At 37.9% G+C, this 19,848-nt stretch overlaps 1 protein-coding gene across 5 annotated transcripts in view; it reads right to left on the bottom strand.

The window, feature by feature from the left end:
* The window catches only part of TASP1 (taspase 1), a 76,674-nt gene that overhangs the window by 36,372 nt on the left and 20,454 nt on the right, over positions 1-19,848 (bottom strand). For 4 of the 5 annotated variants that reach the window (XM_066177804.1, XM_066177808.1, XM_066177806.1 and 1 more), the window contains exons 8-10: positions 9,717-9,823; positions 3,226-3,348; positions 2,198-2,276 (exon numbers count right to left, since the gene is read on the bottom strand). In XM_066177804.1, coding sequence (XP_066033901.1) covers positions 2,198-2,276; positions 3,226-3,348; positions 9,717-9,823 — 309 coding nt within the window. The remainder of the gene's footprint in view (positions 1-2,197; positions 2,277-3,225; positions 3,349-9,716; positions 9,824-19,848) is intronic. The other variant, XM_066177807.1, reaches the window with a different exon arrangement.

The following is a 19,848-nucleotide window of genomic DNA, read 5'->3' as shown; positions in this document are numbered from 1 at the left end:
GGGACAAACATGATTTTCTGTTAAGAAGCACTGTCCATCTTGGAGCTTTCTAAATCAAGGCATCTTCCAGAGTTTAGACATTAAATTTATTTTCTAAATATTTAACAATGCTGTAGCTTAATGCATTATTCTTTTCCTTGGCCATGGCAGTTTCACCTGAATATTTGCAGATGTTTATGCCCACACTCTCATCTCCTGTTGCGATCCAGCCAAGCTGTAAGTTTCATTCTTCCAGCTTTTCCTACAACTTAATTTTCCATCCCTTTACTCCTTAATTAAATTCATGGCTCACACTGTTGGATGTTCATATTTTAAACAAGAGTCAGGCATCAATATATTTTAGAACCGCACTAAACATAAAGTACATTATAAAGTAAAACATTATGAGCTTCTGAAATGGAAAAAGGAATGGTATTGATTACAGAAGAGTTCTCGCTTCCTGTAAACATTTCTATCTCCCTCTCTCTACATGCACATACTTACTTTCAAGAAAAACCAGAAACAAGAGTTGAATTAAACACCACTAGTCTGAATTTCAGATCCATGAATGAACAGAAACAAGAGTTTAATTAAACACCACTAGTCTGAATTTCAAATCCATGACTGAACAGATGGCCACACTTCACAGCCTGCCAGCAGGCCACTCCAATTAACTGGGACTGGGATCAGGGCAATGTCATGGAAGCTAGAAGATTTAAACTAAACCAGTACCCATCTATCTGTGTTTGTGACAGTTATAAATAGTTTAACACTGAAGTATTTAGCACTATACAAAAGTGGTACCAGCAAAAAGAGAGGAGGCTTCTATTTCAGGCCATCATTCAATCTAGTCATCTCCTGTGAGTGCACCAGGATGCTTGTCAGTCCTCACACAGACTTCAAATCCAGCTGACTTTGTAAGGAACAGTTTTGAAGAGCTAAATGAAGTTGTCCACCTGAGCTTTTCCGAAAAACAATCTCTAATATTGGACTTGTACTCACTAATTGATATGGTCCCAAAGATTTAAATGTATTTGGTTACATCGGTAAGCATTTATTAAACTAAAATCAATACGGTGTCCCTTGAGTAAAAACATCTTCTGACACTCCTGTGTTCAGTAGAACCATCCCTTGAGTAAGTACCCAAAAGGACACCTGCTTTTACTGACATTGAACTTAAGGGTGAACATCTACATCCATTTTCAACAGTGCAAAACAGGCGTGAATACAGGGGAAATAAAAGCACAGAATATTCCAGAATATGATCTTCAGCCTCTATCAAATTTTAACGCTGCATCCTGTCACCTTGCTCCCCCCACTATTTCTGCAGCAGACAGAAATAACTAACTCTGCACTGCCCATGGGATATGACATGTCTTGAGTCTGAACTCTGCAGATTTTCTTCACCTCTCCCTGTGCTGAATGCTGGGAACTCTGACCACTGAGCAGTGGGCAATACCATGAATTTTGCAACCTGACATAAGCAGTTATGAAAAAGTGTCACAACTAGCTTTTTCTGATTCAGGCTGTTCATACAACTAGGGGGAAGGAAAAAAAAAAAAACAGTTAAAGCAACTCTTACATAACTTCAGCTTAAGACTTCTGTGTTCTGCAAGTCATCTAATGAACACAATACTTTTGTGTGTCCAGGACCCTGAGCCTTCTAAAGAGAACAGAAGCTCCCCTAATTTTTACATCACTTTCAATATTGCTGAATGAATATTTTCTGATACATTTATCCCAGCATTTTGGGTTTGCCTCTTCCCTTTTCTTCCAGAAGGAAAAGAGTGATGAAGAAAAAATTCACTTAAATACTCATACAAAATAGTAATGAAATATTTTTGAGGAAAATACACTGCACGTAGCATTTTTGTATCCAAAGGACCCTCTGATTATCTTAGTCCTTGACACAAGGCCTCCATTCCCAGAGGTATTCTGCATTTTATTCCGTATTTATATATATTCTGCATAATATTCTGTATTTAATACAATACTGGGCTAATAAGCACTTCTTCACAGTGAATAAATTCAGACAATTCATTGACAATTAAACGACAATACTGACACACACAGACATACACACACACACATATATATATGCAAATAAATGATACAAATTTAGAATATAGTCTGGAAATTATGTTGGTATTTCAAATTTGCAAACTCATTACAGAGAAAGGTAGCAACTTCATTAAATATTTATAAAAGTAGTAAATACCTGAAGTACTCACAGCAGTGGAATAAGGGTTATGAGCTCCTGTATTCTCAGCCCAGCAGCCACAACCATAAAGAGCTGCCTAAGGAAAGAAGCACATTGTTCATAAATCTGAAGCGTATGAGATTTTTTGGTTTATTCCCTTTCCTTAAAAAAAAACACACAAAAAACAACCTCAAACCAACAACAATAACAAAAAAAAAACCCCAATAAAAATTCAAGTATTAATACAAAAAAATGAATAGCATAACTATATTGTAATTCCACTCCATTTTGCTACATCCTTTTACTATTCTTGATATCCGAGTGTGTTTGTCATAGACACGGTATTTTAGCCTAGCTTAACAGAAAATGAGGGTAAAGATAACCCTGTTCAGATAAAGTCTCTTTCACTCTGCTATTCAAAAAACAACCAAAAAATAAAACTTAAAAACATTTCAGAAGAGAACCACTTATGGACAGTGGAAAATGTCAAGCAAAAATACAGCTGTACAGAAGTGGAGTACAAAATTTCTGATACACCTCAAAATTCCCTAACAACAGTAAGGTGACACATCATAAATATATTATTATTAATAACATCAATAATAAATAGAACCATACATAATTTATAAACATAATCATAATAATATATAACACATCATAAATACCCGATGTGTTCTTTTATTACTTTCGTCACTTCCTCCAATTCACAAGATCACTTAAAAATTAATTAGGACAGCTTCCCTAAATATTGAGAGAAATCTTATTTTAAGACTAGAAGCACGTAAGAGACCATTTGTGGTATTAAGGAGGTATTTAACTTGCTGATATCTCTGTCACTACAGAACATCTACCCATTGCTGTTCTATTACACTGATGGAGGACACTAAAAACAACACTTGCACATCAATGCAGCGAAAATGCCTCCAGCCTTTAACAGGAAGGAAGGGAGAACAGAATTTTGCTGTCACAGCTCTCGCTTGACACCTGCTTGACACACTGAACAATCATTCCCAACTAAAAACAAAATTACAATGTACAATGATCACCTGCCCAACTCTTCCAGGATGCTTCAGTGCTAAACCTCCACTGGAGACAGCAGCAGCAACGTTTCCTTCTTGGTCAACAACAACTGCACCAACTGTATCCAATGTTCCTGAGTCATTCTCCTGCTGGACACACAGAAAAACAGAAAAAAAAAATAGCAAAAACAGTATATTAAAGTCAGATCATACTACTGACGAGTCTGCAAGTGAGAGGCCTAGTAAAAAAATGGATTTGTTATCATGCACTCGTACCCACTGCCATAAATCATCCCAAAATGCTGTTTTGCCTCAGACAGGACCTTAGAACTTCTTCAGTAATAAGCAAGTAAAAATAAGAAGGTAATAAACATCTCAGAACTCATGCAATGCTTGGATCACCTGCTTTTACTCACAAAAGTGCCAGAAGTCATTTTTTCTTAGTGGTTGCCACTTGTCTAAGAAATGATTCAACCAAGAAATGATTCAACTGATGCCACATAAAAAGGCCTTTCCTAAAAGGCCCAAGAAAGCATTTTCAGAGGCTCTGATCTTTAAAGATGTGTGATTTTTAAAAAAATGAAATTAAAACAAAACTAAACCCAACAAAGTACCACCAAAAAAACCAAGCAGCTGTTTACCATGTAAAGAGAAAACAGCGATATTCTGAGCAAGACAGTAAATAGAAGCCTCAAGGAAAAAATCATCCCAGGGACAGATTCTTTCTGCCAGACTTGTTGCCACTTCAGGAATCTTTAGTGAGTGAAGCAATTTTACCCTTTGCTCCCTGTAAGTAGAGGGTAACTAGGAAAGTGTCCTTACTTCCATGACTTCTGAAGTAGATTTCCTCCCCTCAGGAGCAGGGGTCTTTCTTCCTATCCTTCCCCCATGCCCTAATACACCACACTAAGTCCCTCTCAGACAAGGAGCAGTTTTCCCTTCTCTTTAGAACCCAGGGCAAGGCACTCACACCTCATGCCCCACCACACACACAGCATGCAGTGTACAGAAAACAAATAAACAAAACTGATCCATCATCATCCATCACATTCTCCAGAGATGCACACTGCTGCTGCACAAGCCTCTCACAGAGACTTACCCAGTGAAATAATGCCAAAGGTTACTAAGTTTTTGTCATATAAATGTGAATTTTCTGGACTAGAATTCAAAGGGAGGAATTAAAAACAAACAAACAAACAAACAAAACTCCTTAACTATTCAACTTCAAAGTATCAAGTTCCCACCATCAATTAAAATTTCCTTGGGCATACTATGTCACTTAACAAGCACCATTTCTAGTACCACAATGCTGATGGTACTCTGGCCACACTTGAGAGTTAACACTTGGGTTAATTCCGTTTCAGTCTCCAAAGGAAAAACCGGCAGTGCAGCACTACCATGTTCTACAGTACTTTTCAAGCAACTGGAACTCCTAGGCAGGAGTTTCATCCTTGGCTTTCACCCAGAGAAACAGCAAGTTTCTCCTCGGCACCTACACCTGGATCTTCCCTGGCAAGTTCTGCACTCAGACGCTGGCACTGACCATATTCAGTATTAAAACGAATGGATGGATGTCCCAACAGTAAAACAGAGTAACTGTTTAAAGACAGAGAGGGGTGAAAAGTTAGAGATCCACAGTTTCAACTGGCACTGGGAAGAAGACTAAGGTGAAAAACACAGGAAAGAAGGATTGGAGATCAGGGAGAGTAGGAAAAGTAGAAACAAAAGGAGTTTTGACGATGGAAGCAAAGGGGGATAAGAAAAGAGCCAGCTGCCTCCTAAGTTCTAAAGATGAAAGAAAACTAAGGAATCCTTTTTTTAACATCCCATGTGCAAATGTATCTTCCAGCTCCCAGAACTCCCAGACACACCATGAGCTGATGCTAACCCAGTGCAAACAACAATTCAACTCAGCAGATTGAAAAGACCTTAAGCAGCAGAGCAGGCTGCTCACAGAAGGTGCAGATTCCCATCCTTGGAGGTTTCCAGGACTAGACAGGACAAAGCTCTTCCCAACACGATTTCTATCAGAAGAACTATTTCTAGAGAAGAACTACTATGATACAGGTGCTGCTGTCTACCCCCTGCCCTCTCTTATCAAAAGAAACTATACCCACAACAAAAAACTCAACTAATAGACAACTACACATTTTAAAAAAATGAAGCCTGTCAAAGGTAGTTTAAATGAGGCAACTTGGAGGCTGGAAATCTTTTTTAAAGGAAGCATTGCTAAGGGAAGGTTGAGTTGGCCCACAACACCATCTGAAGGAAATCTGCAGCACTGAAGCAAAGGAATTCTGTATTTTTCTTCTCAGTAATATAGGTTTGGTGTCGAGGGGGCTGGTTTGTCATCAAAAGTAGTCACTGATATATAGGTGACGTTGTATTTATCCTTATTCAGCAACCTGAAAAGCAGTCATGACCAGTTCTATACAACATCCAACAGGAAAAAAACATTATCAGTATCTTCTGTGTAGGTGAACTGTACTGGAAATGATTTCTGGACCAGTAAATAAAGAGCTCATCACAAGTTAACAAAGGAACTTCCTGTACATCTCCCTACAGAAAAGCATCATGTGCCTGATGAGTTACTGCAAGACTGCACCTCCTGAGAAGACTTTAGGGGTCACACATTTCCTCTCTTCAAATCATAGGAATGTTGAAAAGGAGATGATCCTGTCAAGCTAGTATCAGGACAACAAAAACAACTATGATAAACACTATAATTCAGAAAGTTTAAAATAAGACCAAACTTTATACAGAACCAATAGGGACCAAACAAGATTTAGTTTGCTTGTCCTTATCTTCTATGGATTGCTTTATTTAGCTATTTAAATTTTAAAATTTTGCAGGTTCCAAAGGAAACTTGGTGATATGTGTTACCAAATTCTGGATCTGACTTCAGCTAGTAAATTATACTTGTCCACTACAAAAGCAGTTTGGGGGTTTTAACCATACAGCACTGTACCCTAAATATAATCTATTATGTAATTAATATTTTGCATGGAAACAACAAAGTCAGTGTTACAAGTCAGACCTCACATTACTTAATTTGCACTTTGCAGCAGGAAAGAAAATTAATTTATTAAACCATGGTCCAAAATACTCAAAATTTGCTAAGAACATGCACACAAAACAGAAGATGTTCATCTGCACAAATGCAGAGCTCTATCAAGAATTTTAAAAAACTCCTCCTGCACATAAAAAAATTGTAACTATCCATCACTAGAAGCCCCTAAGGAAGCAATTAGGAGATTGGGAGAGCTCTACCCAGTGCCCACTGAAAGATTCTACACACAGGGCCTTTTCCCTCTCCACTTGAGATAGTTCTGAAATGCCATGAAAAGTAATCACTGAATCTCATCTCTGAGTACAACTGACAAAATACAAAATTAATCAGATTGAAGCAATTAACATTTATATGCTCTTACCCAACTATCTAATTATACAAAGCTTGATGAACAATCCCAGCCTTCCCAGTTTAACAGTTGTTTGGTGTGTAAGAAAGAACATTTTGTTTGATCTTCCTGTGCCAGATGAGGAAATTATCCCATACTGTACTTCCACAGATAAGTTTTGTTGTTTTGTTTTGGCTTTATCTAGATTGGGTGAAAATTATTTGGGTTTCTTTTCCTGTTATAAATGGATTTTGAAGCATACTTTGGAAAACTGTAAGGCATTATTATCAAAGACCACCTGCACACAAATGTGGAATGGGACACTGATTTCTTTTTAAAGGAAACTTCCAAACTGCAAGACTAAATAGGACAGACACTAGGATTGCCACAGCTGACTGCTACACTTACAATTACCTGCACAGAGACAAGAGTATTTTCTAAATATGTTCAGTCTTAATACAGTCACTGAAGAACATGGAACCACTGATTCCATCCATATAATTTCAACTGGTGTACACGTATGTGAGTACCTCTGTTAAACCAGATAAAAACCAAGCCATTTTTTAATAAAATTCACCCTAAATAATGTTATTTATGGAGTTAAATAACTAGACTGTAAAATATTAACTTACAAACACTAATCTGTTCCAAAAACCTCATGTGTACTGGGGGTTCTTAGTGTCACTTATTCAAATCAAGAAGAGGACAACTTTTTACAGCTATGCTGAGATCACCTGTAAAAGTTTGTAATAGAAGCAGACAAATTAAGATCAGGGCTTCTAGCCAAACTCTGCTAAGCTATTTTCAATGACAATTTCCTCTGGTAAAAGACAGACTAACTGTAAGCAGACAAATATTTACTTCTGATATTTACTGGTGCTCGAGGGGAGAATTTGAGAATGGCATCTGGCTGAATGAACACAGCAGAGCCACCCCCCATGAGAATGTTTAGTCAATTCTTCTGTGTGAATTTTTTCTTAGCTACGTGAATAAGTAAGACTCTACAACTTAAAAGACTAAATTTTTACACTTTCAAAATCTGGTGAAGTTATTAATGGATCTTCCCTCTGCAAATCCTACATTGGGTGAACAATGAAAAACACAGCAAAGAGAAAACTCCATTCATCAGGAAATATAACTCCTGTAGTAAGTTACACTGCCAAGTTTTTCCATACAAATTTTGACAAATTTAAACAGCCTCATTCTTTTTCAAGGTCGGTATAATTACATTTTTATTGAAAACTAATTTTTAAGCCTGTATTTTTCTTTTTAGCTGATGCCATTTATCAGTAGCTCAAACTTCCAAGTAATTTCAGTCTGTTTTGGTCTGCAATGCTGTCTCTTCACCCTGGCCTATCAGCTTTGATCCCATTCAACTCCACCTTTGTTAACATCCTTTCTACCTTGCTCTCCCCACAACCTGCAGCACACAAGAGGCACACAGGCTCAGCTGCAGCACAGAGTTCAAGTGGGTGAGTCAAACCACATAATAGAACAGCTCTGAAGTCTTGCTGAAAGGAATGGTCTGCAGCTCCCAGAAAAGCACAGCTGATAAAAAAGTTACATGAGTATTTATCAGTTAAAATAACTTTGACAAGAAGATTAACTTCCAATTACTCAAGTATTTAAATGGTTTTAAACCAGTTATTTTAGAACCTTTAATGAGAGCACAGCTTTGATAGTGTGAGTTTTAGGGCAACAAATCACACGCCTCGTCCTTGCTAAATGATTCTTTTCTACTATTTTGGGGAGATATACTCTACTTTTTTTTTTCTTTTAGAATTTGATTTTTTCATTTCTATTTCATTTTGAAAAACTGCTTCGAAAACCTTACTTCCTGTAAGGCTGCAATTATCCTACACTCTGTGGATAGCACGAGAATTCCATATTGAGAGCATGGGTTGGTTTTCATCCCCGCTCCACAGACAGGATGTGCCCGCACACTGACAAAAGCAGCATGGATTATTCAGCAGGAGGAAAAGCTCAGTCTGAGCACCTCCTTTACCTACTGGCCTTTGGGAATCTCCCACAAGAGCTGCACAGGACTCTGGAGCCCTTGAAATTTCAAACTGCAGGTTGGTAAGCTCATGCATTGGCATTTGTTTCAAGCATTGACTTGCCCCTTATTACGTGAAAGCAATCCTGCACAGGGACCCCTCCTCCCTCAGGCAGAGGGGAAAATTCCACACTCCCAGGTTCACAAGGAGGTAACTGATGCTCTGTGAATGTGGAAAGTTCCAAAATGTACAACTAACTTCCATGGCTCCCCCATCCTTAATTTCTCCACAGGTCTTAGCTCCTCAAAAAAAGAAAAATTAGCACCCTGTTAGAGAAGACATCTTCTCTAAGAATACAGATGTAAGTTGCTTAATTTGTCACTGTTTGCATTTGCAGACAACAGAGAATACACTTTTTCTAACAATTCTCTGGGATTTATACTCAATTTATATCAACATATGTAACTACTCAGTGGTCAGAAGCCCAGCAAAGCAAAGAGAAATGGTCAACCTGAAGGCCCACAGGCCCTAAATAAAGCACCAACATTTCATTTAATGAGCTATACTCTGATATTCAACATTAAACACAAATACTGTGAATGACATTCTCACAGGTAACCAAAGCTCTACATTTAAACTAAGAATGAGGGGAACAGAGGGAATCCTGATAGTTTTGTAGCACAGGTAATATGGGCCAGGTCAATGCCAGATGCATGCACAGATGCACATGTTTACCTACCTGGTATTTCAAATTTCACCAATTCCAGCTCCACAATGCAGTGTGCTCAGGAAACATTAAAAAGTGGGAAACAGTGACAGAGATCCCAAGCTAAAGAAAATGTTTTGGTAAATAATTATCTGTTTGCATTTACATTCGTCATATTTCCAGTTCAAAATGAGCAAAACGTTTTTCTTAGCACAAACAAGATATCAAGTGATGGTATGGTTTTCAAATAGCAAGGAAGAGAAGTTTTAACTGCACTACGTTTTCATTATATCATCTAAACATTAAGATGGACAAGGCTTCTGAGGCTACATCAGTCTTATCAGATAAGACATGAAATTTATTAGCAAACAGCTGTAAGTTTACAGGATGACACAAGAATTTGAAACAAGAGCTAACCTTTTCATTTGATTGTCTTCTTTTCTTTAGTTGAATGAGATCTGTTTCCACCTTTTCGGCCAACTCCAGCTTCCTCTTGTTCCTCTTAAAAGCTGCTAAACTAAACCCTATAAAAATAGTTCAAAAGCACGTAACTAAGTAATATTTACTTATTATAAGCAAATATTGATAACTCGACATTCTGAAGGACACAATCCCCCTCTTCTTACTGATGCAAAAAGCATCAATAAAAAGCCAAAATCTAAGTATTTAAGTTTCAGTGCAAGATGCTCACATCTTTTCCTAAGTTAAAAAGTTCTACTATTGTTCAGCAACGGTGATGAGTAAAATATCTGGTAGAAAAAACAGCGTGAACACATGGAAGCTGGTCTAAATATCTTTGGCAAAGAAGCAGCACTGCACAGAAGAGAACAGAGTAAGCGGCTTGTGTTAAAATTGCTTTTGACTGCTGACAAGTAAATAGATACCATGTGAGCTCGTTCTGATAGCCATAAAATTAGGCTACTGTTTTATTACCTTAATCATATATCTGTATGTTTACCCATATATTTAAAGCCACACACGAGTCTAGCAGTAGTTTATGCTCCATAATCCAACACAGTCTAAAGACCACCTAGGTCTCAAGAAGTAAAACATCTACTTCCCACATCTAAGCTCCACATTCAGAAAGGAAGTGCTCTCTAAAGTGGACTGAAAAATAAAATTGTTATGCTTAAGAGACCAAAATGACATGTTCCCCTTTTAGAAGTTTCAGTTCATGAACAAATTGCAGATATTGACATATTTAGTTTAAATTAGTTTTGACTCAATATCATCCCCAGGCTGCTTTAACATCCTCTGTAGAATGTAAAGAGGTGGGGAGAAAATGTCTTTTGTCACTTGTTTAACCACACCAAATCAAGCTCTTGGGAGAACAGAGCAATTTGAATCTTTCAAAAGTAAGTCACAAATTGCATGGAAATGAAAAAGCAAGGTTTTTCTATAAACTTCAAAAAATGCCATTTTAAATGAAATTCTGACTGTAGCTACATCACTATTATTCAGAAGACTGGAACAGTTGCATGAAGTCTAGTAATAAACTCAATATTGCAGAGTCAATGGAACCCAGAGCTTTCATTTACAATTCTCACAAAGAACACAGACAGGGAGCAGTTTACTTTGAAACTTCTCCATACAGGTGTCAAATTCACCTAATGAACTCTTTCAATCATGTTTTTAAGTATATAAAACTGGACCCTAATGTACACACAGTTAGTTATTCAAGTATGTAACTCAGAAAGTAGTGAGAAAGCTGGCATTTCTCCCCAAAAACCTAATGAATATCAGTTTTTTACAAATGTAAACCCGTATTAATCTGCCATCACCAAGAAAGGAATTTATTCTACTATATAGAGCTGATTAATGCAGCTACTTAGGACAACACACTTCTATGTTTGAAATGAGGACAAAGAGGTAAAACCTGAATACTTGATAAGGGGGAGCAGGCAAAGAATCATTTTAGCCAAGTACTAATTGGTAGTGGGGAGAAACAAACTAAAAACCTCTCACAGATCAAGAACTTGGTAAACAGAAGTGCCCTCAAATAAACTAAGCTAGCAGGTTGTTTTTAAGAGAATTTTTAAACAGGAGAACTTGTAAGTTGACACAAGTTCACCAAGCACAGCAAATACCTATGGGCAGAGTGATATGGGGTAAGAATGGTGTGTGGCCTTGGGATTCCTCAAAAGCAGGCATTACACAGGGATAAATCTGCCTAAGCCTGGGACCTGCTGCTGCCACTGCCTCTGACAAGCTGGAAAAAAAGTGGACCTAGACAGGCAGAAGGGTGCAGGAGCCCACACACGCAAACCTCAACAGGTTCCTTGTACTTCAGACTCAAATCTCAGCAGTGTCCTGAACCCTTCTGCAGTATTCGCACGTTCACCAGCCCAAATCCATGCAGCAATCACATCAAATACACAGAACACATGGACTAGCTCCAAGCTGCCCTGCCAGCTGCACACAGTGCTGCCCTATGGCCTCTCAGCATCTCCACCCATAACTTGGTAGCAAATTTATCCTGCCATTTTTCCACAACACACAAAATTCTCCAAGCTTGAGAGATGTTTCACTCACTTAAGACCACGATCCCTAGCTAAGCAATTAATTTTCAGAGGTTACCCTGTGCGTTAAGATTGTCTTTTCAAAACAAGAAAAAACCTGAAGACTCACTCTGAATGATCTGGTAACAGTAACTTCTTTTCTGCATTGTTAATTGAAAGTGGTATCAGTAAGTTGTGAAATACAGGGCAGAAAAAACCTCATTGTTAGTAAAGAAGTGTATATATATATCACCTGGGTCATGTCAGACAGACAGATGAAGACAGCAACATTTAATGATGCAGCTTGGAAGGGATATTAGGAGGTTATTTTGAGTCCAACCTCAAAAGAAAAAACCCCAAATACAATTTAAAAGGATTTGTCAGATTCTGAGTATTTTCAACAATGGAGATTTCACAGCTCCTCTGGGCCTCTGCTTCAATATTTGATCAACCTCAGGTTTAAATAAACAAGGTATTAATTGATACTCTTCAGTTTTCTTCAGCTTACCATGAAACACCATACCTTTCATACCTGTGAGTATGCCAGTCTAGTCAGACATCCCCTAGCAGGGAAATTCTTGTGCTCAGGCTACATTCAACTTCAGAACAGAAATTAAAATTACCTTTCCTCTAAAAGGTGAAGATTTTGTTTTAGCAAGGACTGATGAATAACAGCCTTTCATTATTTAAGGAAAACAATTACCAGCAGTAATTATCAATTTCCTCTTAGCAGGATAAGGCAGTGAATACCTCTAAAGTGACCAAATAACCATGAAATAAAGGACCAGGTTACTACTAAAACCTGGCAATTTTTTCCTCTGATAGTTGTATGTCCAACTTCAGTTAAAAAAAAAAAAAAAAAAAGCCTTGACTCTTAATTGAATCCTAAGTTTGTTTTTTTCTTCCCAGAATAAGGGAACAAAGACTAAAGCAAGTGACAGGCTGCCTGCCCTCAGTTTATCCCAGGCTTTGTGATGTTCTATCTATGTAAAACCACTAAAAATGCCATTAAAATGAATAGTACTCTCACTGCTTCATCTTGGTCTACTAGTGACAAAAAACTGAGGAACACAAGTGAGCTTCTAACTACACACATGAAAGATGAAACTGGAGTTTTCTGAAAACATCCTCTAAGTTTGGTCCTTGACAAAGAACATATTAAAACATTAAATTAAAATGTTTCATGAAGTAAAATACAATCCGGGATTCAAATGTGCTTGGTTAACAACACACACACACACACAACATGGAAAAACAACCCACAGAGTATTTTGCAAATAAGCCCTACAGACAGAAAGAAAACACTTATACACAATTTGAGTTCATAGATCACATTAAATCTAAAACAAAACCTCAACTTTGTGGTGCAAGGACACTACAAAATTTCAGTTGTCCTTAATGGCAGCATAAAAACCACTCTCACCTTCCTCAACCAGACAGTGTATTCCAAGCTTGAGAAAAGGAAAGGGTCACAACACAGTGATGAAGACAGGCATGTTTTCCTAAAACAAATGCGATATAGCTACATCAGTCTGATGTTGCCTGGGTCAAGGAGGAAGGGAAGTAAGAGAAGCAGAGTTTACTGACTGGGGAGAAAGCTAGGAAGAGAGGTAAGGGAGCTGATGGAATTTTAGCTCAAAAAAGTTTTGGATCACAGCCCAGCAGTACTGTTGTTGAATTCTGTGGAAAGGTATTTAGTAAAAGGTCCTTTGATTTTGCTCAAGAATTTAAAAGTTTAGATGTAATTCAAACAAGTACTTGCAGATAAAATCCCTGGCAATTACTACCCTACCCAGTTACAGCATGTACACTCCACATCATGCTTAGAAGAACTGAAAATTGAATTTTGGAAGCCACAAGAGTACAAGCAGCCCATCTGTTCTGCTCTCTTATTTATGCACCTACTGGCATAAATAAACTGCCTCAGAGCTGCTGGGAGAGGAAGGAAAAATAAAAGCCCCACAGCTTTACAAAATGACTTTCCTTGTTTAAACACCATTCTCAGGCCACATCCAGACTAAAGACTTAATGAGTGACAATTGTAGCACATCAGAACCAAAGCATTATAAATCAATCCAACCTCATTGACAGTATTTATCACATATCCCTGCCTTGCAGCACGGGGTGCCTCTTCTGGAACAAATGATCTGCAAGGATTATTTGGAAACACCTTCCTAATAATCCTGCACATTTCCCCTTCAGCCCCCGAGGTACCAAGGTGTAACTGTGGCAGCCAGGGGAGGCACTGCTGGAATAAATACTTGGTCAAGGCAGAGGTGAGACAAGCGCAGGGGTTTGCCTGGGAGAAGGTTCAGTGGCTGAGCACAGAGCAGGTGGAAGCAGCTCCTGCTCAACACCACTGGCCTGCAGGAGAGGCTGGCACTATTGGATGTGGTAGCAGAACAGGCACTTGATAATATTTATCTGTAAATGCAGAAGAAAAGCCTCACAGGCTCATCTTGGTCAAAGCTAAGACTGCTGTAGATATTCAAAAGGTTCAGGATACCCCAATGAGAAAGGGCCACAAGATCTCCATTACATCATTAATTAGCACAAGATTCATCTCCTAAAATATTACTGCTAGACAAAAAAAAAAAAATTTACAGGCTTTTTTCATCATTATCACCACCTAACAAACAGATAAGAAAGTAATTTTCAGCAAGGTCGTCACTGGAAGAGATCATTAGTCTCTGAGTCAGTTCAGAGATTCGTCTGTGCCATTTGTTTGCCATAAAACTCCCACATCATTTACTCATCCCCTGCACTCTGATCATTCCCTTAACTTCTTTAACCATTATACTGTGTACAAGTCAAAATTAAATCAAAAATCTTGACAGTTCTATTAGATAATGACACAATGACTAAGTAAATGAAACGCAACTGTATTCCCCATTCTACACAGCTCTTCGGAAGTTTTTCTTAGTCACCTTTCATGGCCCATTAGAAATGATTCAGAGAGCACAGGCAAACGAAAAGCAGACTTGACCTTTACATGGAGTCCTTGAAATTACTGAATTGTACATACAGACTGAAATAAAACACTAAGACACCTTCTCATTTTTTAAATAATGGTACTATTGATACATATTTACTTCTTAATTCTAGCCCTGTGTACTTGAAACAGGCCTGCAGATGACAGGCTGTTTATTAGAATACACGGTTAATTCCTTGCCCAAAGGTAATGCAAAGCATTTTTACTACAAAGTCCATATTTCCTTAGAATCCCCATGCTTTTATAAGCCACATCTATTCCCTTATTTATTTTCAGCAAGGTTGAAAATTTAGAAAATGGCTAATGACTATATTTTCAAATACAGGTAAGAAATATAAATTTTTAGCACCATTAAATGACAAATCAAGTTCAGGACAACATTCAAACCTTCCTGGTTACAGCAGGCTGGGAACACAAACACCAAATACAAACTTTCTATCACACACAGCACAAACTATTGTGCAACTAAACATTGCGCAACCTGTAAGTGTTCAGCAATCCTTGTTTAAAATCAAACTATAAACTGAAAATATTCAGAAAAATTCAAGAATATTTTTAAACCTTTGAAGGAGAGATAGAGCTTTGACCAATCATATAGCACCCCCTGGCAGACAGTGCTTAGAGTCAGCTGGGAGAAGCTTTCTGCATTTTATCTTTCTATTCCATATTAAAAGAGAATGCAACTATTGGAGAAGAGAATTAAAAAGGAATATACTAACAAATTAGTTAACCCACAGGAATTCAAATGATCTTGTGAAGAATTCTGTTGAGTAGCTGCTGAAATAAATGACACAAATGAAAACAGACAGATGAAAATAAATTTCTTTTTAACAAAGCTATTTTAAATGACAAATTAACACCATTTAGGCTTGTGTTGGGACTAAAACACTACTAGAGATAGCTTCCATGTTGCCATACTTTAACAGAAACAGCAACATGAATAGGGGGAAAAAGGCACTTGGCAAAAGCCTATTAAAAAAACAACCAATCTCTCAGAGCACTGCTCTGTAGATCTGTTCTTTATAACACAAACTTGGGGTACGTTGCTGCTGGACACAACAGTTCTTACTACTTCCTGCAAGAAGTCTTGGTTTTTGTCAAGCAGCCTTTCCTGAGCCTGGAAGATTTTCATTCCAAGTATCTTCTGGGCACTTTGGCCCAACCTTTTTCCTGGGTAACTCACAGCCATTCTCCTGGCTGCACTCAGCTGTTCTGATTTCAGAACAGCAAGTGACCCTACGAACACTGTCTCCAAATCCAGGGAGGATTTACAGCAGGTATTCAGATTAACCCAGCTTCCTAACCAAATCCCCAGAACCCTTGAGTTTTTCTCCCAATCTTTCATCCTCCCATCAAAACCAAAGAAAAAATGGTCTGAGACACTGCCTGAAATTCATAGCACAGTTCCAACAATATGGCAATGTTTTTCTTAATACAGTAATAATGAAGTAATGAGAGAACTGAGAGTGAGGTGAGATTTGGGGGTTGGGAGGAGAGGCAGGCAATACTGGTGGTCAGGGAGACACAGAGTGTCACTAGAAACAGCACAGCCTGCACTACACTCATCCAGAAAAGACTCTCCCTCATTAAAAAAATCCAAGCAGCCCTAAGATAAACAGGAATTTCCTTGCATGCACACAGTTATTTAAAAAAAAAAAAGCAACAAAGTACAAGAAATGGTTTGTTCCAACTAGAACTCCAAACCAACCCATAGCAGCCCCCAGCCTGTTGAACAAGAAGTGATTTTACTGATGACACTAAGTTATTTAAGGTAATTAGAGAATTTGACTGAAGGAGTATTCTGAGTAGGATTCTGACAATGAAGCAGCAGCTTTTATTCAGCAAGTATCAAAATAATGATAATGAGGGAACTCATAGTTGTAAAGGTTTTTGCAGGTGCTGGAAATTGATATGGGTTCAAAAGGAAACAAAAATTTCATGTCAGAAAATGCCACTGTTTACTTTCCATGCGTGCAGGAGTCACTAACAAGTTAGGAATTTAGAGTCTGGAATAATATAAAAGATAGGGGAAGGGAAACAAATACTTGCTCTGTTCTAACATCCCTCCTTAACCATATTATTTGTGGTTTTTCTTGAACTGCCGTTAACAAGTTATGTGGATCCACTGCTGCTAGTTTTGTTCTTATGTAATATTATTCACTGAGGTGCTTACAGTCACTTCCACATTGTTAGAGTTACAAGTTTGCTGCATGAGCAGGTGCCTTCCTTCTCTTTCCCTCTGAAGACTTAACATTCTAAGATGTTTCCAACTGCAAGATTCTTTCACCCTGTGATCTTTGTCAAAGATAAATTGCATCTATTACAGGCTGAATTGATAATTTCAGATGGAAATGTTTTGGTTATTACCAGTGCAGGCACTGATACTGGCAGTTGAAGACGTACCTCCAATTTATGTTGCATATTTAAAGTGTATTTTTAACATTTTTAAGAGACTGCATTGTACAGTAATTCAGCACTTCTAAATTGTAATTACATGTTAACACTTGGATTACACTTTCAAAGCAGTCTCTCTAGCACAGGGCAACAAAGTGCTGGGATAAGCCAGTATGGGCTCTGTACTGGCAAGTTCAAGTCTGGGCAGGGATTAATAAATTCAGTTTCCTTGCAGATTGTGGGCCATATAGAGAGATCACATTTCAGGTGTTTGGATTTTTTTTAAAACCACTCACTCTTATGCCACAAAGTCACCAGAAAGGTTTCTACAAATGGCAGAAATCCCATTTCCTCACACATCTGACAAACCAATGAAGACAAAGCATGTGAGCCTTGACAAAACCTTGCTGGAATTCAACAGGTAACATGGTTTAAATCATGCTTCCAGTCTGGTGCTCAGATAATTTGATAGTTCTGAGAGAATTATGGAGCTTGACCCTTTCTGTGATACTGATCCCAGGGAAGCTCCATCCCTGCAAACCAACCACCCAATGCCCCAGCCTTACTTACAGCACCTAGAACATTTCTCACCTCAGCTCCAAGGAAAGGGAGACAGAATAAGACAACTTCAAGAATATATTCTCCATGTGCAGCACAGAGAAGCCAAAACATGCACACAGTTCTCCTTGAAAATACTTACTGCAAGTACACATCTAAATCTGGATTAGAGGTTTTGGGGGGGGGATTTTGGTTTGGTTTTTTGTAAATAAGTTACTAAACATATTTTCCTGATGTTTGGCAATTAGTTCAGTTCTTTGTTTTACAGAGCTATGCAGAAAATTTGTAATTTCTAGTTAATTTACCCCCAGTTCTCCATGCAACTTTACCACAGCAATGGTAGCAAGCACAACCAAAAAAGTCTCCCTTTTTTTGAAGACTGGTACATTATTTAACAAAACAGCTCACTTCAAATGAGATCTCTTTGTGGTTGCTTGGAAACAACATTCTCTTTGATTGTTTCTTAAGCACATCTAACTTTTCTTTCCATGGTAACATTGGATAAATTTCATTTGGCTTCTTACATGTTACCTGTGAGAGAGTTTCCAATTTCTTTGCACTTGTAACAATCTCATGTTGTCACACATGTTGTTAATGGTCATTTTCCAAACCCACTGACCAGAGGTCAATGAAGTACAAGATCTACTTTGCTAAGGACTGGGACAGGAATCAGTGTAACATTTTCTGGAACTGATTTTTCAGTACTGTTTACTCTTGCTTTGTTTTTTCTTGGTTTTTTTTTTTTTTTTTTAAGAAAAAAACTCAGATATACTACCATTAATAACTACACTGTTAAATTAACTTGTCAGTCTGGTTGTTTCAACTGTTTTAATGCAAATTGTTTTGCTAAATATAAGTATGCTGAATGTGCTGAGGAGACAAAATGTAATTAGTGGTCTTTTGGAGCAGGATTGTGAAAATACATTGGCTGGGATTATTCCTCTGATGTTTCTCCAATGTCAATTCATAGCATGGATTAGGCAAACCAAACTAGCAGTGGCCACCCCTATTTTTAAACTGAAATGTGTAGATTTGCTCTGACTTGGGTACACTGTAGCTAGCAAATGTAACATGTGGCAATTAATGTCACAATCCAATCATCTCCTCACAACAGAAACACACTGGTACTAGAAGCAGTTGAAATCTGTGCATGCAAACAGAATTAGTCAAGGCAGCTTCTTGCTGAAGTACCTCCTGTATGTAAGTAGCAACTACTCTCCTAAAAAGAAAAGGAAAAAAAAAGGCAAACCCACTCCCCTCAAAAAAAAACTTCAAAGCTTTAGGTGTTTACACTCTTTCTAGAGCCACAGAAATAAAAGTGTTCTGCTCAACTCAGCACAACAGTTGTTCTGCAAATGCTGTTTTGGACGGTAAATAGGTTCAGCAAAAGTTTCAGTTGTGTGGAGCTAGAGATCAAAACTTCCTGTTCAAAATGAAATGTGTTGTGAATAGGTATGAAAATTGGCACAATCAAATAAAACAGTGCCACAGTTTCAGGGGTTATACTTCAGCACTGAGTAACAACCATTCTGAGCTGCAGTTTCTAGGTATTTATCTACATTTAAACTAGGTATTTATCTACATTCAGACCAAATAAAAGGCTTAATGGGAGCCCTGGGTTTCAAACTCTGATCTAGGGACAAACCAGACATTTGAAGCAGCAGCATTATTTACTGTAAAATAAACATTCCTAATCTTCTCTGTGTTCTCTTTCTTTGGGTAATAACTGCTGATTTCTTTCCTGCATAAACCCAACAGCAGCACAGGGCATGTTCTCACCTACAACAAACTACAGACTGCTAGTAATGGCACTTTCCAAAAGGGAGGAGGGCTGAAGAAGAGAAGGAAGAGAACCACATCCTCCTTTCCATGGGTAAGCACACTCATTTTTAGCCTAGTTCATAGATGATGTATCAATATAACACAATCACTTATTTTACTTTAAGACAAGAAGCTTTTCTAAGAAGCTAGGGTTAGTATTCAGTATAATCAAGTCTGTTTTCCAGACGGGGTTATTCTATCAGGTTAGGTAAAGTGAAGCCTTAGGCTAAAAAAAAAAGGCAAATAAATTTGACAGCCTGTTTAGACAAGAGCAGTTCTGGACAAA

This window comes from Chamaea fasciata, unplaced genomic scaffold, assembly GCF_029207755.1.
Source record: "Chamaea fasciata isolate MVZ Bird 193981 ecotype frontalis unplaced genomic scaffold, bChaFas1.0.hap1 SCAF_3, whole genome shotgun sequence".
NCBI lineage: Eukaryota > Metazoa > Chordata > Aves > Passeriformes > Sylviidae > Chamaea > Chamaea fasciata.
The sequence above is the reverse complement of the archived record's forward strand: the minus strand, read 5'-3'. Positions and strand labels throughout refer to the sequence as shown.